At 40.8% G+C, this 24,076-nt stretch overlaps 6 protein-coding genes across 7 annotated transcripts; 2 read left to right on the forward strand and 4 right to left on the reverse strand.

Moving 5' to 3' along the window:
• Positions 1 to 221: 221 nt before the first annotated feature.
• Positions 222 to 1,021, reverse strand: LOC125213374 (RING-H2 finger protein ATL5-like). Its single transcript, XM_048113885.1, has one exon. The coding sequence runs from the start codon at positions 931 to 933 to the stop codon at positions 403 to 405; it is 531 nt and encodes a 176-aa protein (XP_047969842.1). The 5' UTR covers positions 934 to 1,021; the 3' UTR covers positions 222 to 402.
• A 2,338-nt stretch (positions 1,022 to 3,359) lies between these two features.
• Positions 3,360 to 6,091, forward strand: LOC125214103 (exocyst complex component SEC15B). The gene has a single exon (XM_048114986.1). The coding sequence runs from the start codon at positions 3,425 to 3,427 to the stop codon at positions 5,825 to 5,827; it is 2,403 nt and encodes an 800-aa protein (XP_047970943.1). The 5' UTR covers positions 3,360 to 3,424; the 3' UTR covers positions 5,828 to 6,091.
• A 535-nt stretch (positions 6,092 to 6,626) lies between these two features.
• On the reverse strand, positions 6,627 to 11,171 carry LOC125214142 (E3 ubiquitin-protein ligase ZNF598-like). 2 transcript variants are annotated; one of them, XM_048115044.1, is made up of 8 exons: positions 10,821 to 10,873; positions 10,577 to 10,640; positions 10,341 to 10,488; positions 9,214 to 9,422; positions 9,080 to 9,128; positions 8,917 to 9,006; positions 8,761 to 8,823; positions 6,627 to 8,528 (listed from the first exon to the last, which is right to left on the reverse strand). In XM_048115044.1, the coding sequence occupies exons 3-8, from the start codon at positions 10,368 to 10,370 to the stop codon at positions 6,870 to 6,872; spliced, it is 2,100 nt and encodes a 699-aa protein (XP_047971001.1). In that variant the 5' UTR covers positions 10,371 to 10,488; positions 10,577 to 10,640; positions 10,821 to 10,873; the 3' UTR covers positions 6,627 to 6,869. The 2 variants fall into 2 exon arrangements, with proteins under 2 accessions (XP_047971001.1, XP_047971000.1); XM_048115043.1 differs by having other exon boundaries at positions 10,341 to 10,640; positions 10,821 to 11,171.
• A 1,051-nt stretch (positions 11,172 to 12,222) lies between these two features.
• LOC125214328 lies at positions 12,223 to 16,928 on the reverse strand. The gene is made up of 4 exons (XM_048115313.1): positions 15,000 to 16,928; positions 13,540 to 13,561; positions 12,723 to 12,726; positions 12,223 to 12,332 (listed from the first exon to the last, which is right to left on the reverse strand). Exons 1-4 carry the CDS (start codon positions 16,836 to 16,838, stop codon positions 12,260 to 12,262), a joined length of 1,938 nt encoding a protein of 645 aa, XP_047971270.1. The 5' UTR covers positions 16,839 to 16,928; the 3' UTR covers positions 12,223 to 12,259.
• A 2,879-nt stretch (positions 16,929 to 19,807) lies between these two features.
• Positions 19,808 to 20,528, forward strand: LOC125212565 (ubiquitin-40S ribosomal protein S27a). Its single transcript, XM_048112770.1, has one exon. It carries the CDS (start codon positions 19,878 to 19,880, stop codon positions 20,346 to 20,348), a length of 471 nt encoding a protein of 156 aa, XP_047968727.1. The 5' UTR covers positions 19,808 to 19,877; the 3' UTR covers positions 20,349 to 20,528.
• A 1,790-nt stretch (positions 20,529 to 22,318) lies between these two features.
• Positions 22,319 to 23,509, reverse strand: LOC125212562 (short-chain dehydrogenase reductase 3b-like). Its single transcript, XM_048112768.1, has 2 exons — positions 23,318 to 23,509; positions 22,319 to 23,242 (listed from the first exon to the last, which is right to left on the reverse strand). Exons 1-2 carry the CDS (start codon positions 23,329 to 23,331, stop codon positions 22,462 to 22,464), a joined length of 795 nt encoding a protein of 264 aa, XP_047968725.1. The 5' UTR covers positions 23,332 to 23,509; the 3' UTR covers positions 22,319 to 22,461.
• Positions 23,510 to 24,076: the final 567 nt, after the last annotated feature.

Genomic DNA, 24,076 nt, shown 5'->3' on the forward strand with positions numbered 1-24,076 from the left:
GATTTCACTTTTTATTTAATAATACTCCATGTTTTACTTTCGTGGACTCTACAATAATACCCATTCGCATCCAACAATACTGTCATGGATTCCACCTTCTTACTTTCTTTTATTTTGTTGTTGTATTTTATTTACTATAAATTTTAATTAAATTAAAATCACAATCTAATTAAACTTCAAATTTCTTTGAATATTCATTTCAATTAAACACACAACCAAAGTAAAAGCATTACGTAGCATTTCTCCATTTCATGAATCAGTATTACAGTTGTGCATCCACATATGATTAATTAAAATCCACAAATCGACCCACCCGGAAACCCGGATCCTGATCCAACATCCGACACAAACCCCTACCCGGATCCAGACCCGTTCACTTCAATTCCCATCACGCCACGTCGCTTACTTTCGAATATCCAGAGCCTCCGATGACGAAGCGGATCCTGTAGAATCCGACCCGGAACCCGACCCGCGAACATCAATCGAGACTTCCGCAGAGCTGCCAACCGGTCTACCCGTGACCCGGACCCGGCAAAGCGGGCAATGCCTCTGCGACAGAAGCCACGCGTCTATGCAATCCACATGGAAGCAGTGCTTGCATTCGGGCAGGATCCGACCCGTTTCCCTCTCCTCGAACTCCGACAAGCACACGGCGCATTCCGCCGGAAATTCCTGATTTTCCGATTGGTAGATGAAGGTAGGAATCGAGCTCACAGCGCGGGGGTCGAGGCCCCCGGAGGCGGCGGCAATTTGCGGCGGCGCGGCGGCGGCGGAGAGAGAGGTGACGCGGCGAAGGCGCTGGTCGGAGCGGCGGCGGCGGTAGACGTGGAATGCGACGATGATGAAGCAGGCGAAGAAGAGGATGGTGATGGATGAGATCATGATCTTGCCCTTGAAGGCGTAGCCGATTGAATCTTGATTCTTCTCATCCATTTCTATCCAATCGAAATTCGTGGCGGATTTCAGATTTTGGATGGGTTTTTTGGGGATATCTACATTTGCATATATAGATCCCTATTAAAATGCGTCTGATCTTGAAAAGGCTAGATTTTTGTATATTTATTTTAGTATTATTTTTTGTAACAAAATTACATGATTATAGATGTACAAACATTGCGCCTAAAATTGGACTGCTTTACTTCCAAATCATATCCCGTTAATTTGGATTTAGGCTTTTAGCTTTTTGTGGCACATTGCCTAGCATTTTTGTAATCCATATTTGGATATAGTCCAATTCAAAGGGCCCAATCTCATATGTGAGGTCAATATTTTATTTAGTAATATTAAGTATAATCTTCTTCATTCTCACGATTATTTTGAAGATAATGAGTTATATAGTAGAAATATATAATATAATATTGTAAAGTTCGCGTATATAAATAAATAATAGTAGTACTCATTTTGGGGAGTTCTACTACGTCATTATTGAAATTAATGCGTGACAATGTGATTTGTGAATATATGGTTACATAAGATTTTAATGAAAATGTAACCTTAAACGAATTAGGAAAAGTAAATTAACTTTAAATTGAGTGGCGTTCCTATACGTTTTAAATAGAGTGGATAAAGATATTTATTAGTAGTATTGTGGAATGTGAATGTCTCCCATTTTCCACTTCCAATTATGCCATTTGACCTTATACCTGCCTTCCCTCCTTCATTATCATATTTATTTTATTATTAGGAACTTTATTGTAAAAAAAATGTATTTCCTAATAGTCTTTATACAAACTCAATTAACCTATTTAACTGATACATAGGAGTAATATTTTGCTAGTCTATACATTGGAAAAGAAAGGAGAAATTAACTAACAATCTTCTAGTATTAGCAAGTAAAAGGTTCTTGCCTAAGAGTTGGGCAAACATATTCGAATGGCTAAAAGTTATTCGCCATAAACCTTTTTCCAGGTTCAATGGTTTAGACTTAGGACCATTTCTAGAGGTGACAGATTCTTGATTCCCAACGCAATTATCATACTAGTACATACAAATTTATGACTAATCACTTCCCCAACACAGTTCTCATTTTTATTTCATGAAAACGACAAAAGCAATAACAAATACAGATAGGATTGGGTTGGACACTGGTCGATGAAGGTCTTAAAATTTCATTATATTCAACATTTAGAGGTATTAGCGATGGTAGACACACCACTTATCATTTTCTATGTTGCCACAATGACCTTTTTAATGGTTTCTGGCTCTACTAATTTCGCTGAATCTGCAATTGGACTGAGTATTGGCCTTGAGAAGCTAGTCCATAAACAATGAGAAAACCCACTAATGACCCATTTGTGTCCGGTCCAAACCCGCTAGTTAGATTGAAACCCATTACTATTCAATTTACAACTTTATTTATGGTTATTAGTTGTAATATTCGCAACTTTCAAAAAATTTAATTTTTCTCATCAACTTCAAAATTGAAAAATAACATCACAAACTTTGCTCGGGATGTCAATTTTCCACCGAGTGTTGACATTTAATTGATAACGTACAACATCACTTAGTATTTCTCTCTTCGTCCCACGTTACTTGGGTTATTTCTTTTTTGCACTTGTATTGAAAAATGATAATAAATAATTAAAGTTGATAAAAAAAGTTAAGTAAGAGAGAAAAAAATGCAGAGAATAGTGTTCTTGTTCGTATTTTCTCTCTTACTTTACTTACTCCACTTGCCTAATTTATCGGATATATGTTTTCATCATTGTAATTTATTTCATGATTTTTATAATATTATTATATTCGGGGAAGATAATCAATTCTATATATTGAATTCCTCCACTTTCCATCAAAGAATGACGAATAATTCAGGTTTGGTAGTATTCCTCCCGACTTTTAATAGAATAATCCGGTTTGGTAGTTTCCCTTTTGCTTTTCTTAGTTAACTAATTGTGGCTTAATTTAGAGTTTTAACTAAATAAAAAGTCTTGGTTAAAAGATACACAAATTGATATATTTTGGAATTTGTCACAAGTTCGAGTTCAGTTAATTTCAATTGTGAGAAGTTTGATGAATATTTCGAATCTACTATTGAAAGCATTTATCTTATCTTCTTTTCAATAGCTTCTTAGCAATCCTCATGGTTGTGACATTTTAGTGGCCAAAATTATTGAAAATTGCCTCAAAATTTCTGCTCCTATATAAATCCAAATTTTTAATCACTGAATACTTACTAAAATGGGTCAAAATATGGTATGTGTAAAGAAAATATAAACACTCCCAACAACTCCATGCCAGCTGAAATACCTGTTTGTAGTCAAACGTCAATAATCCTAATCCCAGTGGCATAATAGTCAATTTGGGTATGTAATCAATTATTTCAATAATTTCTCTTAATTTCAATATCCCAAATAGCAAATTCATTTCCTTTCTAAATCCTCTCCGAGTTTAACGGCTCCGTCACATTAGCGGTTACTGTCAAACCATGAATACCATCACCACCCGCCGGAAAGTAGTTCCGGTGGCGGAGAATGGCGACACCGCCGACAAGCAGGACCAGCTCCTCCTCTCCGCCGCCATATGCAACGGCGAAGACCTCGGCTCCTTCGTACGGAAGGTATTCGCCTCCGGCAAGCCCGAAACCCTACTTCTCCACCTCAAGCGCTTCTCCAAATCCAAGGAATCCGAGATCGAGGACGTCTGTCGCGCTCACTACCAGGACTTCATCACCGCCGTCGACGATCTCCGATCTCTCCTCTCCGACGTCGATTCGCTCAAATCCTCGCTCTCCAACTCCAACTCGAAGCTCCAGAACGTCGCCGTTCCGCTCCTCACCTCTCTCGATTCGTACGTCGAGGCCAGGAACAAGTGCGGCAACATCACTCTCGCGATCAATTCGCTCAACACGTGCGTCCGCCTGATGGAGCTCTGCTCGCGCGCCAACTCTCATCTGGCGGAGAATAATTTCTACCTGGCGTTGAGGTGTTTGGACTCGATTGAGACGGATTTTCAGGATCAGGTGCCGTCAACTACGCTGAAGAGGATGGTGGAGAAGCAGATCCCGGCGATTAGGGCTCACATAGAGAGACAGGTGAATAAGGAGTTCGGTGATTGGCTTGTCGAGATCCGGACTGTGAGCCGGAATCTAGGTCAGCTCGCCATCGGTCAAGCTTCGGCTGGGCGACAAAGGGAAGAGGAATTGAGGATGAAGCAGCGGGAAGCTGAGGAGCAGAGCAGGCTTAGCTTGAGAGATTGTGTTTATGCGCTTGAAGAAGAAGAAGACGGTGATGAAATTGATGGGGTTATCGATGGGGGAAACGGCGGTAATGGTATTTTAGGGTTCGATTTGACGCCATTGTATAAAGCTTATCACATACATCAAACTCTAGGGCTTGGGGATAGGTTTAGGCAGTATTATTTCGAGAATAGGAAGTTGCAGTTAACTTCTGATTTCCAAGTGTCGTCGATGACCCCTTTTCTGGAGTCTCACCAGACGTTTTTTGCTCAAATCGCTGGGTTTTTCATAGTGGAGGATCGGGTTTTGAGGACTGGAGGAGGGCTGATAAAGAAGATGGAAGTGGAGAATTTGTGGGATACTGCTGTGATGAAGATGTGTTCTGTGTTAGAAGATCAGTTTTCTAGGATGCAAACAGCAAATCATTTGTTGTTGATTAAAGATTATGTAAGTTTGCTGGGAGTTACATTGCGTAGGTTTGGGTATCCGATTGATGCTTTGCTTGATGTTCTTAGCAAACATAGGGATAAGTATCATGAGCTACTGCTGTCAGATTGTCGTAAGCAGATGGCTGAGGCTTTGGCTGCTGATAAATTTGAGCAGATGTACATGAAGAAAGAGTATGAGTATTCGATGAATGTGCTTTCGTTTCAGATACAGACTTCGAACATCATGCCTGCATTTCCTTATGTAGCACCCTTTTCGTCTACAGTCCCTGATTGCTGTAGAATAGTGAGGTCTTTCATTGAGGATTCTGTGAGTTTCATGTCCCATGGTGGGCAGCTTGAGTTTTACGATGTGGTGAAGAAGTACTTGGACAGGCTCTTGACTGAGGTATTGGATGGGGCATTGTTGAAGGTCATCAACAATTCAATAGGTGGAGTTACTCAGGCTATGCAGATGGCTGCAAACATGGCAGTGTTTGAACGCGCTTGTGATTTCTTTTTCCGCCATGCTGCACAGCTCTCGGGTATCCCTTTGAGGATTGCAGAGAGGGGAAGGAGGCAGTTCCCTCTGATCAAAGCCCGTGATGCGGCTGAGGAGACCCTCTCGGGGCTGCTGAAACAGAAGGTTGATGGGTTCCTAACCTTGATGGAGAATGTGAATTGGGTTGCTGATGAGCCTCCTCAAGGTGGGAATGAATACGCGAATGAGGTGATCATTTTCTTGGAAACCTTGATTTCGACTGCTCAGCAGATCTTGCCAGTGCAGGTGCTGAAGCGGATCATGAAAGATGTTCTCTCTCATATATCAGAGATGATAATTGGGGCTCTACTTGGAGAGTCAGTTAAAAGGTTCAATGTGAATGCTATTATGGGTCTTGATGTTGATGTTAGGTTATTGGAATCATTTGCGGAGAACCAAGCTAGTCTTTTGTCTGAGACAGATGCTAGTCAGTTGAAATCAGCACTTATTGAGTCAAGGCAGATGGTGAATCTGCTTCTGAGCAATCACCCGGAGAACTTCTTGAATCCGGTGATTAGAGAGAGAAGTTACAGTGCACTGGACTACAGGAAAGTGGTTACAATCTCCGAGAAATTGAGGGATCAGTCGGATCGCCTATTTGGCTCTTTCGGAACAAGAGGCGCTAAGCAGAACCCTAAGAAGAAGTCTCTGGACACGTTGATAAAACGGCTCAAGGATGCCAACTGAAGTCACTCAGCAACTGTATGTTCCATGTACCTTGATGATATCTCTGTTCCTCTAGAGTTTCTTGATTGCCAATTATATGCCATAGTATTGCTGTTGTTGCTTTCTCTTGAATACTTTGAACCCATTCTTGTACGTATAATGTCATTTTTATTGTATTAAATTCTTCAGAAAACATGTTAATGAGGATCCCTTTGATTTAAGTTCATGTCTGTTGAACATTGTTTCTGAGCTTTTGCAAGAAAACTGATGAAATGATTTGCTGAAGCCCCACTGTATGATGCATTTCTGTCTTGGTTTATATATTATGATGATTATATACTACCTTATTTTCTTCACATCTCCAAAATTGGTTTGGATACGTTGCAAGCTGTGGTCAATGGTGAAGTACATATACTAGAAAACTTTAGGTTTGTGTAATTTGTGTTTGAATTGATTGACAGCCTAAGAACAGACCTGTGTGGTTCGGTTTAGCTTATCAGTTCAGTGGGTTAGATAAGATTTAGTTTTACAATATGTTGTTCGGTGAATGGCCTTGATTTGGGACATCGTCTCAGACTCGGAGTGGTGTCACGGAGAACTAGTCTTGCCTTATGAGTCTTGGTCTCTACGGACCAATTCAGTTCCAGATCATTATCATCTCGAATAACCAAACACTAGTATTATATTGATGCTATTTTTGTTATATTCCTAACTTTTTTTAATGGTTCTTTACTTATCGCATCAATTTTTCTTTATGAGCAAAACACATTAGCTATACACAAATATGAAATATGAAATATCAAATATTAGAAGCAAGCAATAGTAGAACCTTTTTTTTTGTGATCAATAATATAGTATAGTACTATTAATCTATGGATGGGAATTAGCATCTATCTCAATACACCTTCAAAAAAAGGCAACTTCGTCCATGTAAAACAGCTGCTTCGACCTTTGTGCAAAAACATTTTCTCCATATAAAAACGAAGATGCTCAAGAAAACCCAAAATTAACATGCCATCAATACAACTGATCTTGGTCTTTGGCTAAAATCGTCCATCCACACTCACTTTTTCACCCCCAACTTTTTCGACAGTAGCTTCTGACCCCCACCATTTCTCCACACACCACGAACTGGGACATTCTCATCTGGCCCGTTCGATGAAGATTCACCCTCATCAGAATCTGGATCCTCTTGGTTGGAGTTTTTCAGATCTAACAGAGCTTCGGCAGAGCCATCGCCTAGACGTGCTCGGAGAAATTTGGACGTTTTCTTCCGTTGCTTTCCTTTCCCACTGCCGTTGGAATGATTCTGATTAGTTCCACCAACAGCAACTGCACTTGATTGGGAAGGTGAAGCACCAACCGTAACTGCCAGTTCCGACCTTGCACTTCGATATCCATCCTTCGACAACACTTCGACCTCTTCCTCCGGGGCGTTGTAGCTCGATTGCAGCGCTCTTACAGTGCTTATCACATTATCAGCAAGATTGTTTTTAACGGAGGAGCTGGTGCCAAAATCTACTGGCTTCCCTTTTGCTTTTCCTTTGCCTTTGCCTTTTTTAGAGTCGTTATTCCACCCATTTTCTCTTGAAGCCATGTGAAGATTGTATGCATCTATAAGCTCTTTCTGCTTCTGAGGATTAGGGAGAAGTCCAGCCAACTCAAGAACAAGATGAGACAAACCGAACTGATCTACGTATGTTAGGTATGTCTCAACATCCATCGTGCCTAGGCGGTATTTACCAGAGATATCTTTGAAAGCAGAGAATTTGTCTTCGTCGGACCCTAGAGCAGCGCGCATTTTCTCCACCAGAGATTTGTTTGCTGTTTGAACATCCCCTGCCTTACTAGCAGATTGGTCATCGTTGGTTGATTTGCGTGACTGGGCTACTACTGAAACTGGAGGAAAGTCGGCAGGTGAAGCAAAAGACTCGCGGTCTGAAAGACTAGGGGCTGATGAAGAATGACCTAGCCGATTAATGCTTCCAGAAGCCCTTGATGAAAGTAGAGAACTGGCAAAGGATGTAGTAGCAGCTGACTGCGGATGAATCCGAGCAGAAGTCGATTGGCTAGATGACACAGATCCAATTTCTGGAAATGCTCTGCTCTGTCCCGAACTAGATGCAGATCCAGAAATAGCAGTTACTGGAGGCCATGTGTGAGAATTGTTGACTGGCTGTGCAGGTGTAGGACTACCTACTGGCCAAGCAGGACCTGAGCTCGAGGAGCTAGTCTGTTTTTTATTCTGGCGGCTCTTGACTGGCAGAACTGGTGTACGACTAGCTACGGGCCAAGCAGGAGCAGAGCTTGAGGAGCTCGCCTGCTTCTTGCTCTGGCGGCGCAGATGAGCAGCCATAGAGTTTGAGGAAGCATCAGTTTGAGAGCTGTGTTGGTTACCCCCAGCACCCGCTGCGAGAGGAGGAAATGCAGAGTCTCCCAGTGTTCCACTCATTGAACTTTGAGACACGGCCTGTCGGTATCTTGATGGTAGCTCATAGTCTGTGGTACCGATAGATTCCAGAGGTGATATAAGTGAGTCAACATCAATACTTTCTCCATGATCATTTCGAGCTCGACTATTTGGTGCTGCAGCACTTGCTGTCTCAAGACTTGCCTGGATAGCCAGAGAAAGTTCATCTGCCAGATCCCGGCGAAAGGTCCGTGCTCTTCCACGACGATTCTCTTGGTCACTGCTTCGTCTATATCGAAAACTCGTAGGTATCTACACAAATTGCAGAGCATGTGGAAAAATTAGGATGCCATCACTTGGGAAAGTTAGTTGGAATCCAAACAGTGGATCCAATTAAAGGGATAGACTAAAAATGAGCAGACGCATCCTTATTCTCCTCACGACACCCCAACCACTCCAGCAGGTCCCCAGATAACACTCGGCAAAGCAAAAAGGCTAATATGATAAAGCATCTTATTCATATGGGTCAAAATTTTATATATACCTGAAGAGCAGCACTGCGTTGTGAACGTGACATACGCCCTCCATGCTCCGTAGCATTATGCCTCTGATGTTTAAAGCACATACAGGAAAAAGGCTCAACTAAAAGAAAATGATTGCTCAATCGTATGCCTCATTTTCAGTAAGCACGGTAATTTACCTTTATTTCAGATTCCGAAGTGAAGACAACAAACTTTTTGGCAAGGCAACTTTCATCCTCACAGAGGAAATGATCTCGACGAAAGTGGATCTGCAAACAGTTAAATCATTTAGAATAGTAAGGTAACTTGATATTTAACATGATTAGCCAAACAATGTTCTACCTCCAAATTATCATAATTCCCATAGTACTCATACTCTCCTGGATGCTGCCTGCACATAACAGGATAGCATCACTTGTTCAATATGCACAGCAGACAATATGATTCATACTTACAACTATAAATTAAAGGTTTACCTTCGACATATATGACAAGTATAATGTTCAGTCTCCATGTGAGTATAAAGCTCATTGTCCCCATAAAATGGTGTCTGGCAAAATTCACAAGGGGGGTGTCCTGAGAAGCCACCTCTTTCACTTTCAGTTCCATCCACTTCCGAGTCGCCAGTGCTTATATGCTGACTAAGTTGTGATCTTGTATACAACTTTTGCTCACATATAAAAACCTGAAAATCCAAGACAATTCTATTTTTTATTCAGGAAGAACTAAACAAACTAAATTGAGTGGATAGGAGAGTATATAAATACAAGGGAACAAATTTTTTTTAAAAATTTGCCCACACAGCCTCATCCCCTATATAAAATTCTCCACCTTGCTGACAACCTCCTTTTGGAACATTTGCAGAAGTTAGTTAGGAAATGCACACAAGAAGACTGAAATCCATTAATCAACTATATCTACCATATCGAAACAAAGAGGCTGAGTATTTCAACCAATTTAGCAATATCATGTGTAGCTGGTAGTCCTAATGCAATAATTCTTTATTTTTACATTACCAAAACTCTCAAAGCACCAAAACCTAGTCTATGCAAATGCTTAGCAGAAAAGAATTATCAAATGCAGGCCAATGATATAAGACACTGTAATTATAAAATTAATTCAAACCACGAGCCATATTCCATTATATTGCCCATGGAAACCAAGGAGAAATTTAAGTTGTAGCTTCTGCAGCATCAAACAACGGGGATAAGCACTACCAAATATCACCCACTGCTGGAACCACCATTTTTCAAAGATGGTTCTACCAGAATATTATGAGAACACCATTATGGTATATCCCGAACAGCGGGCATAATAATATCCCTCAACCTATAACAGGGAGAGCATCTCCCAGCTAGTCAGTAGTCAACAATCTACTCGTTATAGTCCTATGTAACTGTGCGAAACCAAAAACAATCAGCAAAATACATTTTTACTAACAGACTAATAATCAGACAAGCCTCTCAGCTCACAAGCTAATAGTAAGTGTTTCTTAGACCATCACGCTTCCGTCAAACCAATTCCTTTCAGACATTTCAGAAATTTCCAAAGTTTAAAAGTCAAATATAAATGTGGAAGTAAAGATCATGAGATTTATTTGCACCTTTCTTCCCTCCAAGCACAAGCTGCACATGATCAACCTATGCTTGTGAAACAAATGGCCCTTCAAATGATCGATGTTCCTAAACTTGGCTTTTCTCCTGGAACCATCATCCGGTTGGTCCTCCTTATCACATTCAGCGCAAGAAAGCCTGCACATCGCCTTGATCATCTTATAATGATCCGAATCATCAAAAAAGGCCTGCGTATCGTCATGATACCAATACTGCCCCATCTTACCCTCTCTCCTTTCAGGGGGGAATACTGTGAAGTCACTGATCGTCTTCGTATAGTCCCCCAAAGCCTGTGCCAGATGCAGCAAATTTGATTTAGACACAATGTCAATGCAACAATACTGTTTCAGCAATTCAATATACAAACTAGTCAATAGATGCGAATCCCCTAAGCCCAATCAAACTTCGCATGAAGATCCAAATTCACAAAATCAAACAGTTAAATCATGAGTTGTGGAGAAGGGGATAACCTTGGTGACGAAAACGACATCGTTTTCTGTCTTGCAAATACAGCAGCTGCGGTCATTGCAGATAAATCGGAGGCGAGAGACGCAGGTGGAGCAGACATCCTTGTGGCCGCAAGCGCCGTATGCCACCCACTCCAAGCTTTCAGCACAAACCGCGCAGCTATCGTCCATCTCAACTATCGAATTCGTCGATGACGAAACAAATCTAGGGTTTCTGGATCGAAATTTCACAAATCGCGCCCGAATCGGTTGTGTGTATGCAGCTGCTGCTATCTGTATTTTGTATGAATCTTTCTAGGGTTTCAGATGTGATGATTTGGGAATGGAAAAGGAATACCGAATCAGACCACCAAATTTGATTAGACTTTTTTGTGTAATTAATGCTAAAACAAAATTGTAAATAAATAAAGAACAAAATTGAATTAAAAAATAATATCGAATAATATTTCCAACAATATGTTCTAATTGACGATATTTTTTTGGGTTGATGTAATAGGAGTATGACTTTATGTTTATCACAATTTTATGTCATAAAGTTTTTAAAAGTACATTGTTTTGATATTCTTATTGGAATAATATAGTTTGAAATGAAGAGATTATTATATCTTCGACTTCTACAACTATACATGTATTTCTACTACTATATATTCATGTAACTCAATCAATAGTATCAAAGTATTGTAGAATAGTAAATTATTGCATAAAAACTAGGTGCCTAACTTCAAATACTCTACTTTATAGGGGAAGTTTTATGTTGTGTTATTTGTCAATTGCTTGACATTAATTGATCATCAATTACTATTAATCGTTAAAAGAATAGTTTTCTAATACATAGATGGGCCATTGTTTTTTTTTTAGCCAGCATGCCAATGTAAATAAAAAAAAAGGATAAATTTATAATATTACTCAAAATCTGTAGAGGAACGTTGAAAGAATAGACTTGCGGACCAAGTAGTAAACCAATCATAGAATCATAGTCAAATTTGACAAGTATGGAAAGTATTTTTTCTTATAAAGTGGAAGTATTTGTAAATTTATAATTATAATTTATTATACCTTCGTCCTTAAAATAGATGATCTATTCCTAAACGAGTTACAACTTAAGTGTTGTACTTTTGTTTAATGTATAAGCTAAAATCACAAATAATAGTAGATAATCATAAAGTTGAAAATGGTAATTTTCTATACTTTATTTTCACTAGAATAGACCAAAAATGTAAGTCTTCTTTTTCATTGAAAGTTGAAACAAAAATACTAACTCCACTATAAGCTAGCTTGTGCACAACCATATTTATACTTCAACATGCTTTAAAGTTTAAACATTGGACTTTTAGTAGACCATATACTATCGTGGCCTACTATTATGAAGCATGTTAAAAGAGTGAAATACGAAATGATACACCAATTAAACACAACTGCATATTTTGACATTAATCATATGTTCAAATATCACATTTGATCCACAATGGTTCAATGAACTTCCCCTTCAAGTCATCCCCATTTTCACCAACCAGACTCATTGAGGAGGTGATGAGATACAATCCTAAGTGGGAATTGAAATTGAATAGTACTGGTTCAACGCGTTTCCAGCCAGATGAAGATAGTCTTGAAGAAAGTCGTGGGAGCTCAAAAAGGTCGAGGACTAGTGAGGAAGGAGGACCTCAAATTGACTCCATTCCTGAGAGTCGTTCTTCAACATTGCAACGTCCTACCGGAAGAGATCAAGCTAAGAGTAAGGCTAAAAGAAGAGGCAAAGAAGTTGCAACGTCTTCATATACAATCCCTAATGATTTCAGAGTTACACGCGAGCGGGAATGTGATATTCAAGAACTAAGATCAAAGCAATGCAAGTATATCGAACTAACATCAAGGCAAATATCCTTATCTACGATGGCTATGAGGGACTTAACTCCAAGAACGAACGCAATCTAATAAAGGTAATTCGATAATTGATCGTATTATCCTCATTAACGATGTTTCTTATTATGCAAATTTCAACTTCAAGTTGCTTAGTGTAATCTTCAATTTCGCTAAGCTAAGATGGTAATCTAATTTATGTCGCTATGTAATTAGCTTATGTGATAAGCCCTTCAATCAAAGTACGACTACATGACATTACAAGTGGCTAATCCACCCATATCCCACGCAGATCATCAAAATCAAAAACAAGGATATATTTACGTAAGTCATTTTCTATCAAGCGGGGTGGAATCCAATGATGTTCCATGCTGATCACGAAAATCAGCATTTACATTTGACAAGTTACATTTTCTATCACAACAAGGGTGGAATCTAACGATATCCCATGCGATCACGAAAATCAAAGTATGGTTACATGACAAGGCATTATCACAAGCAGGCGAATCCACCCATAACCTACGTGATCACTAAAATCAAAAGCATTTATACATTGATGCGCATTTTCTATCACAAACGTTAATCTAATGACATCCCATGTGATCACGAAAATCAAAGATTTGCCATACGACAAGCATTTTCTATCACAAAGCATGGCGAATTTGAAGCTTTCAATCTTCTTGAAGACAATGAATGGGAAGAAAAAATTGTTGAACAAAATCAGCAACTCGATCAACTAATCGAGGATATAGCTATTTGGCCAACAACCTTGCCTTCACAACCTACAACCCAGACGGCTAGAGCTAAAAGGAGATACATTGAAAGGAAACGCGAAGAGGGTCATGATATTATTTTCGAGCAGTACTTTGCTGAAGATCCAATCTATCCTCCAGATATTTTTCGAACAAGGTATCGCATGCGAAAACCTTTGTTCGAAAAAATAATGAACAAGCTCATCGACACCGACAATGTCTGCAATTCAGAAATGTACAGCAGCGATGAGGATGTTGGCCTACGGGGCGGCGGCCGACTTGCACGACGAATATTTGAGAATGAGCGCACAACTCATTCGCAAATCTCTCATCAAGTTCGTTGAAGGTGTAATCTCTAACTTCGGCGATGAGTACTTGCGAAAGCCCACCGAAGAAGACTTGGCAAGACTTCTGCATATTGGAGAACAACGTGGGTTTCCAGGCATGTTGGGTAGTATTGACTGCATGCATTGGGAATGGAAGAATTGTCCCACTGCATGGGCTGGACAATATGCCGGAAGAAGCGGGAATCCGACAATCATCTTGGAAGCAGTAGCATCTCAAGATTTGTGGATATGGCATGCTTTTTTTGGAACTCCAGGTTCGAGAAATGATATTAATGTGCTTGATCAATCTCCTGTTTTTGATGATATTTTGGAAGGTCGAGCACCGAAGGTCAATTACATAGTAAATGGCCAGGAAAAAAATATGGGATATTATCTCACTGATGGCATATATCCTCAATGGGCGGCGTTTGTCAAATCTATACCAGGTCCACAAACGATGAGGCACAAGTTGTTTGCTCGACATCAAGAGTCTGCGCGAAAAGATGTTGAGCGAGCTTTTGGTGTTTTGCAAGCTCGTTTTGCTTTTATCAAATGTCCATGTCTTATTTGGGATCGTGATATTATGGGGAAAATAATGATTGCTTGCATAATCTTGCACAATATGATAGTGGAAGACGAAAGAAGCACATATTCGAACTATTGTGATCCAGCAGAATTTATTCAAGATCGACTTGGACAAAGTAGTCATGAGAATGAAGATGGAGATGCGAATAATGATTTCATATATTCTACGAATAGGATTGCGAGTCTAGCTTCTTACATGAAAAACAAAGCCCAACTTCAAAACAGAGAAGCTCACAAAGCTCTGCGAGACGATTTGGTTGAGCATATATGGGCAAAATTCGGCAATTGCAATTGAATGTCTAGTTTTCATCTTATGTATGAGCACCAATTATGTATTTTAAATTTTATATTTCAATTATTGTAATGTATATTTTTTTTTGTTTGTTTTTATAATTTTTAGTTTGTCATTTATTACGTTTTTCTATAAATTTACAATAATAAGTATTTCATGTATTAATAATATTATTAAAAAATAATATAAAAATAAATATATAATAGTGTGGTTGGGTGGTTGGGGTGGTCATTGATAAACCATGAAAATGTGGGTGGTTGGGTTGGATAAATATTGATGATGTGGAAGATGATGTGGAGGAGATAGAAATAAATTAAATATTGAAAAAGTGGCTGGTTGGGTTGGGACAGATGGTCTCATCGCGCAAGACCTTAGGGTGCCACGTAGGCACCCCGTTCTCATACGCATTACACGTCAGCCTTTGCAAGCCGCTCCCATCCAACCTCACCACGTACAAATCCCCATACGGCTGGAACTGATTCGGCACCGCCACCGGCTCCGCCGTCACTCCGCCCAAATTCGCCGTGAACAGCAGCCACTCCATGTCCGCGCTAAAGCACACGTGGTTCAACCTCTCCCTCTCCTCCTCAAATCCGGCCACCACCACTCTCCGAACCTCCGACCCGTCCGCCCTAGCTATGTATATACCGAACACGCTCGGATCGTCCGGCCGGTGCCGATTCGAGGAGAACGCGATCGTCTCCCCGTCCGGCGACCAGCTCGGCATCGTGTCGATCCACGCGCCGTCGGTCAGGCGGCGGATTCCGGCGGATTCGCCGGAGACGGCGTCGATGATGTAGAGGTTTTTGTGACCGTCTCGGCCGGATCGGAACACGACGGATTTTCCGTCGGGGGAGCAGGATGGGAAGGCGTTGTTGCCGGTGCCTTCTTCGGTGAGAATTTTGATATCGGCGGCGATTTCGTCGCGATCGTTTGTTAGATCTGATCGATTGAATGTGACTCGGGCGATATGGACATTCGCAGTTACGGATTCGAAAACAGGACCGATCGATACGAAAATCACGTTTTCATCGGCGGGGTTCCAGCAATTGGAGAAGGTGGTTCGATTTTGGAACAGATTCCACCGCTTTGTGCCGTCGGATCTGAGGATTCTGAGGCCGGAATTCTGATCGAAATCGCCGTTGAGTGCGATGAAATCGCCGGAGGGGGAGAAGGCGGGGAAAGAGCCGTTGATCCTGAACATGCGTAGGCCTTCTAATGGACTCGAAATTGGATCGAGATGTGGAATCGTGGTGGTTCCGGCACCGCCGCTGCCTCTGAAGCGGTGATAACCGAGAAATGAACCTCCCGGCGATACAAAGGGGTTGTAATGGTGGAAATCAGGGTTTATCAACTCGGTTACAGGATAGAATTTCTGTAACTCTGTATCAAAAATCTCAATGTGCCGATGATTATTCCCCTTCCGCCTCGTCGCGACGGCAATTTTCGTGCTATCCGGCACTGCGGCAGGGGTGAAGCAGTGGATCCCCGGAGGCGTTACGCGGCGAGGCGCGGCGGAGAATTCGAAATCATGAGAGAAATCGGAAGGCAAATCAGTTCGGAAAATGCTCCACCATCCATCATCGGACTGGCGATGGAAATACAGTGTCGAATCGCCGCACCACGTCGGCCAGCCACCGTGATCGCAAACCAGAAAACGCTTCGCCGGATTCGATTCACTAAAAACAACAATCTCCGTACGGAGATCGTGGAATTCGCCTCCCCACCGTCTATTTCCATAGGAAGCGACGGCGATTAGCTTCCCCGACGGGGAGACGGCGGGGCTGAAATCAACAAAGCCGTGAGGCGTCAATCGCTCGACTTTTTCATCATCGACTCCGGCGGAATAGAGAGCGCACCAGCTCGTGAACAGCTTCTCGGGGCGCTCGTGTGCTGAAATGAAGTAGAGGCGGCGGTTATAGACGGAAGGGCGGTCGTGGAAGAGGCTACCCGCGGCGGAGGGGAGGGGTTCGGGATGAGCGTCGGCGCCGCCACGGTTGAAGAATATCTGAGCGGAACCTGTTCTCTCGGAGATGTAGACGATTGTGTTGTCGTCGTCGAGGAAGCTGCCGTTGAAGTTGATGGATGCGCCGTCGGTGAGGCGGCGCTCGGAGAAATCGGTGGAGCCGTTGAGTTGAACGGAGAAAATGTCGAAGCCGTAGTTGGCGCGGCCGACGGTGGAGAAGACTATGGTACCACTAGGCGACATATTTTGTGAAATTATCGAAACTTTTAGAATTAGAGATGAAGTGAAATTTTATTATTTTAAATTTTTAATCATTGTGATATGGAGATAAGACATAAGTGCTACAGGTGGATGAGTATCGACCGACAAAAACAGTATGATAATAATGGAAAATTTCGATATTCTGGTATACTCCAATTTCTCCTTTTGTCACCTTTCATAAAAACGCATCAAATCTTGAAAATGATACTGCTCCAGAATTCAAACTTAATTAATTTTTTTTTTCAATGAACAGATTTTAATCGTAAAATAGAATACGTTGAACAATTAAAACCGAGAAAATTCATTGTTCAATCGGAAAATAGAAAATTACAAATCCTAGAAAAAAAAATTACAAATCCTAGAAAAAAAATTATTAAGACATAGAAAATAAAAATTAAAAATCCTGGAAAAAATATTGATATGATTTAGAGGATAGAAATAGAGAATTTGGTGGAAGAATGTTGAAGAAATGGGTATAAATAGGCAAAAAAATCAAAAAAAAGAAAAAATAAATAAAAATTTTGGGGGTTTGCGGCCCGTCCCGGTGCGCATAACCTTGAGCCGGGCCGGACACCGGGAGTGGCCCAGGGACGCAACTGCGGCCCCGGGACCGGCCCAAGCCGTGACTCTCCTCCGTCTAACGCATGGCCCGGGCCGGGACTCGCGATTTGCGCCTGGCCCCTCCACATTGAGGATGCTCTCAGTCAATTGAGCAAATAACCTAAGTAGGTCAATTGAAAACACACATAAATACGTCAATTGACCAGATATTCTATAAAATTATACTCATGCTAATTTTTGAATAAATGATTGATTTTCTCCCAGTAATTGGTAGGGATGTCAATCGGGCCGGCCCATCGGGTTTCGGGTCAATCCTACTCGGGTTGCGGGTCAATCGGGTGCGGGCTTGCCGGGTTGTGGTTTTTTTCGGGTTGTAAAAGTTCGGGTCTAACCCTAAAAGCTCGGGTTTCGGGCTAGCCCGACGGGTTGATCGGGTTGCTACCGATAAGGTTAAGGCTCGAACAATGCAATAAATCATGATGAAAATTAGTTATATTTATAAAATATAAAATATTTAATTATGATAAATTTGATATATATGCTTAAACTCAATCATAAAATACTAATATTTGTGATATTTCGTGAAATTTTAATGCATGTTAAAAATTTAATATTCTTTTAGTGAGATTAATTTATTTAACAATTATTATATTAATAAAAATTCAATATATAATTTATATATTTACCATAAAATTGAAAGTTATCTTTTTTTAGTTATCTATGTCATAAAATTAGTCAACGAAGTGCTGAATTAGGAGTAAAAAAATGAAAAATATTAATTTAGCGGGTTATCGGGCCAGCCCATCGGGTTTTCGGGCCTGGCCATAACGGGTTGCGGGCTTATCAAGTTTTATTTTTATCGGGCTAGAAATTTCCGACACTAACCTTATAAATTTAGCGGGCTGTTCGAGCCAGCCCACGGGTTGCGGGCTATATTGACATCCCTAGTAATTGGGATGTTTACCTAAAAATGACTTAAATTTAGATATCTATTAATTTAGTGCCAATTGTTTCATTTTTTAGATATAAAATGTCATGTAAAAAAATCAGCGATCATAGTATTGACATTGACATGATAGCTGAAATTATATGTGCCCGTTCGGTTGGGCTGACAATAGATTGTTAATAGTGGTTGGCAAAATAAACTAAAATCACGGTCCACCTCTTTATCTCACCACATCCTCTGTGATTATTTTAATAGCATTTTTATTATTTAGGGCAAATTATCCATCTCACCACATTCCATGCGATTATTTTAATCTTGCGCCAGCGAAACTCTCTTCCTCTCTTTATCTTCCTTGACGCCGCCACTCTTCTGCAAATCCGTCGCCGTCGCCATGGAGAAACCTCTTATCATCTGCGCCGCCCCCGCCGTCGAGAAACATCGTATCATCTGCTCCGCCCCCGCCGTCGAGAAACCTCATCTGTGTCGCCGCCAACCCTCGCAACTTCAGCCCTTCCTCCTTCCTCTTCACTCTTCCTTACAGTTTCCTGTCTTCCTAACCTATCTCATACTATATCTTAGGATTATTTAGTGTGCCTAACCGAACATGCACTATTTTGATTGAGTAATAAGTGTAATTTTGGATTCAATGTATTTGATTGAGTGAATCAATGTGTTATTTTTTTATAATTAATGTGTAATTTGGATAATAGATGTATAATTTCGGGCGTCATACTGATATTTCAATAGCTACTTTTTTTATGGAATATTTTATTCGCAACAAAATCAAACCATGAGTATTAAATGATATTTACATAAATAGTGAAATATTAACCATGATTACTAAATGATACTACATCCCTCGGTCCCTCCCCAAAGAATATGTACTTTTGGTTCGACCCGAATTTTAACGTAAAATTGTAGAGTAAGAGAGAGATAGAAAGAAAAAGTAATTAAAGTAATATAAGTGGAGAATTAGTCACATTTCATTAGATATAAAATAATTTCTAAAATTAGAAAGTGCATATTCTTGTGGGACGAACTGAAAAGAAAAAGAAAGAGTGCATATTTTTATGGAAAAAGATGAAGTATCTAAGAAATGGAAATGCAGTTGATTTGAAATTTAAAGTACTCTCTTTGTCATTACAAGTTCGGATTTACCATTTTAGTATGTCCGCTCTTAGGAGTCCCGATTTTACTATCTTTTTTTATCCGTTTTTTTTTCATTTTTCTCAAAATTCATAGTGAACTCAAACGGGACTTACGAATAAATGTACCCAATGAAGTCATCCCAAGGAAAAACTTTGTTATTCACTTCGACGATAATTAACAAAATTAACCAAGATCCCAAACTCAGCCGAATATGAAAAGCCCAGAACAACAAAGCCCACCAAACTACCCAAAACACCACAAAACCCTAATCTATAAAATCCACGCCTCGCCCAATTTCGTCCCCCTCAGTCTGATTTCACCCCCATCCAAAACCCTAGGCAAATCGCTTCCCCTCCGCCGCGAAGATGCAGATCTTCGTCAAAACCCTAACGGGTAAGACGATCACCTTGGAGGTCGAATCCTCCGACACAATCGACAACGTCAAGGCCAAGATCCAGGACAAGGAGGGCATCCCCCCGGACCAGCAGCGCCTCATCTTCGCCGGAAAGCAGCTCGAGGACGGCCGCACCCTCGCCGACTACAACATCCAGAAGGAGTCCACTCTCCACCTGGTCCTCCGCCTCCGCGGTGGCGCGAAGAAGCGCAAGAAGAAGACGTACACCAAGCCGAAGAAGATCAAGCACAAGCATAAGAAGGTGAAGCTCGCCGTGCTCCAGTTCTACAAGGTGGATGACTCCGGCAAGGTGCAGAGGCTGAGGAAGGAGTGCCCCAACGCCGAGTGCGGCGCGGGAACTTTCATGGCGAATCACTTTGACAGGCACTACTGTGGCAAGTGTGGATTGACCTATGTCTACAATAAGGCCGGCGGTGATTGAGGCTCTTCTTTGCTAGTGCGATCTCAGTGAGAGGTTTGCTATATGTTGAATCGTCGTTTCTGAACGATTTTATTTCTATAATTTTGACAATTTAAATCTAGCTTTCTGGTATTTTGGATTTTGGTTTATGGATTAAGTAATGTTATGTTACTATAAGTTCAAGGATTTGAATTTGGTTTACTGTTGATTGTGATTTCTCTTTGAATTTTTGCGTGTTTAATACTAATAGATATGTTGAATGCAGCATGTTTTGCCCATTCTTTTAATGTCTACTCTCTTCATTCACATAGAATAATTCTATAATTCTTGAAAATATATGATTTCCCCCTAAAATTTGGAACATACTCCTATGTGGATTAGTTGCAAGTGTTAAGTTTGGTAATCTTCTTACCCCTTGGTGTTAAAGCATATCATATCTTGAGAAGTGAACATTATGGTTAATTACCTGTACTGTATTTGTGTAATTTCCTTTTGTGCCCATTGGAAGTCATAGGAGCAGCTCCATAGGTCTAAAGTAGATAACCCAGAACAAGTAACGGCTGGAAACTAGATATGGTTGATTAGACAAACTCTCGCTGATTCTATGAATGATATGTGGTTAATTTCTGTATTTCGGATTCTCAATAGGGTGGTCTGTGTGTAACTTCATAATGTTGTTGGCTTGCTAGGACCCTACTTTTGGCCTAGATAATGTTGTTAGCTTGATAATGTTATCAGTCTTGAGCTAATAAGATTAACAATATTCTTTGAACTCTAATCTCCTTATCCCCTGTCTTTCCCAATCTCCTTGCATAATTGCTTGTTATCACTCTCTGCTTGCAACTATTGTCCGTTGCAATGAAGTCGCTTAAACGCTTTGTTGGGCTTCTGCTATCAATGTCATTGCAAGAATTTCATCAGCCAAAATTCGGCCAAAGTTCAGCGTTGGTTTATGTTTTTAAGCTGTAATCTGTGCGATTGTGTGAATCAAACTTATTGACATAATGCTCTATTATTCGCTGGTTAGTGCATAGAGCAGTCGTAACGTATAAACACTGGGTTGCAAATATCCCTGAGTTGCAATTGTCCTTATTACTCCCTCTGTCCCCGCCTAAGTGAGTACTCTCCTTTTTGGGACGTCTCATCAATTTCAATTCTAAGCACAAAATCTCAATTTCCATTCTAAGCAAAAAATCTTTTCTTTTACTTATTTTTCCACATACTTTATTCTATTCACTTTAATTCTTTAAATACCAATTCCTTCTTTAAATACCAATTTTCTTTTTTGTTACTTTCCCCTCTCCACTTTAATTCTTTAAATACCAATTCCTTCTTTAAATACCAATTCCTTAAATTTTGTGCCAAAAGAAGTGGCTTGCTTATGGACTCAATGGTTGCATGCCACGTGATATTTACTTTGTTTATTTCAAACTTAAACTTTGTTTATGTATGTAATTTTCTATCTTTGCACACACTTTAACGACTACTCAACTGTTGAGTCGATGTAAGCATTTTTCACGCCAACTGAAATAAAATGTAAAGTTTCCGCTATACTTCATCTTTCAATAATTCGAAGTTACAGGTGGCATGAAACGTCAGTATTGTTATACCAACCTTATGAATTATATGAGAATCGAAATAATTTTTAAAAAGAATAAGCACCTATGTCCTTATTTTCGATTTTCCTAAACTGAATTAGTTAATAAAATATCATCATGACCTCTCTACAAGATCAGTATTAAAAAAAAATTAGTGCATACTTTGCAGTTGGCACCATAAAATAGAATACCAAATCAAATACTACTACTACTATGTTTCTGACGTCAAGAGTTATGAATTATGATAGACTGAGATACCAATTAAATTTGCAGGTTTCAATAAAATATTCGCAATTAAAAAACAAACTTTGGGTGGAGTCGAGGCGTTGACCATTACAGTTCATTGAATTAGAGCTCAATTCAAAATTCAACCCAACTCGCATAACTCGCGTATTACCAGGAAAAGCAGCACATGCATGCAATATCTTAAAATTCCATTATATTAAAAATAAATAAAAAGAAAACAAATATAGCACGTCAAAATACCAAAATGACATTGAGCAGGTGATGTTTGAGGTCAAATATCCGAACTCCGATTAAAACGACGCCGAAGAGTAACTGTGGTTCACCACCGAAAATCCTCCGTCAACGGCCAGGTTCTGGCCGCTGACGTAGGCGGACTCATCCGAGGCCAGGAACAGCGCGGCCTCCGCGATGTGCTTGGCCTTGAGCACGATCCCCTTGAGGTTCGCCACCGCGCAACTATTCGCCTCGATAGCCCCGGGATCCGCCCCGTACGCGGCGCACACCATCGGCGTGGCGACCCCGAACGGCGAGATGCAGTTCACCCTGATCCCGTGCTTCCCGAGCTCCCCGCACGCCGACCTCGCCAGCCCCACCACCGCGCTCTTCGCCGCCGAGTACGCGTGGGGCCCGCTCCCCCCCACGCACGCCGCCACGCTGGCGGTGCAGATGATGGACCCCCTCACGCGCCGCGCCACCATCGAGCGCGCCGCGTGCTTGATCGTGGCCGCCACGCCGCGCACGTTCGTCGCGAGGACGCCGTCCAGCGCGGCCACGTCGAGGTCCAGGATGCTCGAGATCGGGCCGAGGGCCCCGGCGTTGCTGAAGAGCACGTCGAGGCCGCCGTACCGATCCACCGCGTACGCGACGGCGGCGGCCACCTGCGCCTCATCGCGGACGTCGCAGCGGCGGTAGCTCGCCCTGTCGGAGCTCATCGAGGCGATGAGCTCGGAGGCGAGCTCGTCCTGGATGTCGGCGACGACGACGGAGGCGCCGTGCTCGACGAAGAGGCGGGCGGCCTCGGCGCCGATGCCGCTGGCGGCGCCGGTGATGAGAGCGACCTTCCCCTCCAATCTGATGGAAATTTGGGGATTAGGTTATGCATGGATTGAAACATTTAATGAGGAGAAATTGAAGCTAATTGATTACCTTTGCTTTGACATTGTGGAGGATGAGAGCGTGATATCGATGCAGTTACACGAGGAGGATTTGATATAATCTGCAGAAAATGAGCTTCTTGGATCTGCTGTTTTTGTGTTATAAAAAGAATGAAATGATTATTAAAGTTGGGGGTTTGAGTAGTAGTAGGTTTCAGAGCTCGAGAAATCGGCGTGAAAAGAATTAATGCCAACTTTCTCTGTGAAACAGTCGATTAGTACTGTTTATGGCATTAGGCTTGTCACCTATTATATAATCTCGTCGTTCATTGGTCGCAGCAAGCACATAAATAAAATACTCCTACATTCACATATTTTAATGGGAGTACACATGTTATTTTAACACTATATGCATTTCTTAATATATCGGTAAGTAATTGAAAGTAATTTCTTCTTTTGTTATCTTAATTCTATTTCATTAGACTTGAAATATTTGGTTCTATTAGAAAGTAGAATTGTAGGTTATCCATCTTTAAAAACAATCTACGGTGAAAGGTTTTTCATACATAGATGATCATCTTATAAACCTTGAATTAGTTAGCAGTATAATATAGAGCTAATAAAATATTCATTTCACAATTCATTTGTTTGAGTATATATTTCATCCCAAATATATTATTTTTCATTTATTTGAGTGTTTCATCCCAATTATTTTATTTTGTTACTTTGATAACAATATCCCTGAAATATGGAGTGTATCATCTTGATAGTGTTAGAGATCCAAAGTTGTCTCTAGTTCTTGTGATAACTA

Source organism: Salvia hispanica, chromosome 3 (genome assembly GCF_023119035.1).
Source record: "Salvia hispanica cultivar TCC Black 2014 chromosome 3, UniMelb_Shisp_WGS_1.0, whole genome shotgun sequence".
In the NCBI taxonomy this organism is placed as follows: domain Eukaryota; kingdom Viridiplantae; phylum Streptophyta; class Magnoliopsida; order Lamiales; family Lamiaceae; genus Salvia; species Salvia hispanica.

Bases quoted from the DNA above. Each gene is read 5' to 3' on its own strand.
- LOC125214328 (XM_048115313.1), bottom strand. From the start codon at position 16,838: ATGTCGCCTAGTGGTACCATAGTCTTCTCCACCGTCGGCCGCGCCAAC. The intron at 13,562-14,999 runs GTCTTGCGCGAT...AAATATCTGGAG, and splicing joins TGCCTACGTGGCACCCTAAG to GATAGATTGGATCTTCAGCA.
- LOC125213374 (XM_048113885.1), bottom strand. From the start codon at position 933: ATGGATGAGAAGAATCAAGATTCAATCGGCTACGCCTTCAAGGGCAAG.
- LOC125214103 (XM_048114986.1), top strand. From the start codon at position 3,425: ATGAATACCATCACCACCCGCCGGAAAGTAGTTCCGGTGGCGGAGAAT.
- LOC125214142 (XM_048115043.1), bottom strand. From the start codon at position 10,988: ATGGACGATAGCTGCGCGGTTTGTGCTGAAAGCTTGGAGTGGGTGGCA. The intron at 9,423-10,340 runs GTGCAAATAAAT...TTGGATTTTCAG, and splicing joins TGTGCTTGGAGGGAAGAAAG to GTTTTTATATGTGAGCAAAA. The intron at 9,129-9,213 runs GTAAACCTTTAA...TGTTATGTGCAG, and splicing joins ACTTGTCATATATGTCGAAG to GCAGCATCCAGGAGAGTATG.
- LOC125212565 (XM_048112770.1), top strand. From the start codon at position 19,878: ATGCAGATCTTCGTCAAAACCCTAACGGGTAAGACGATCACCTTGGAG.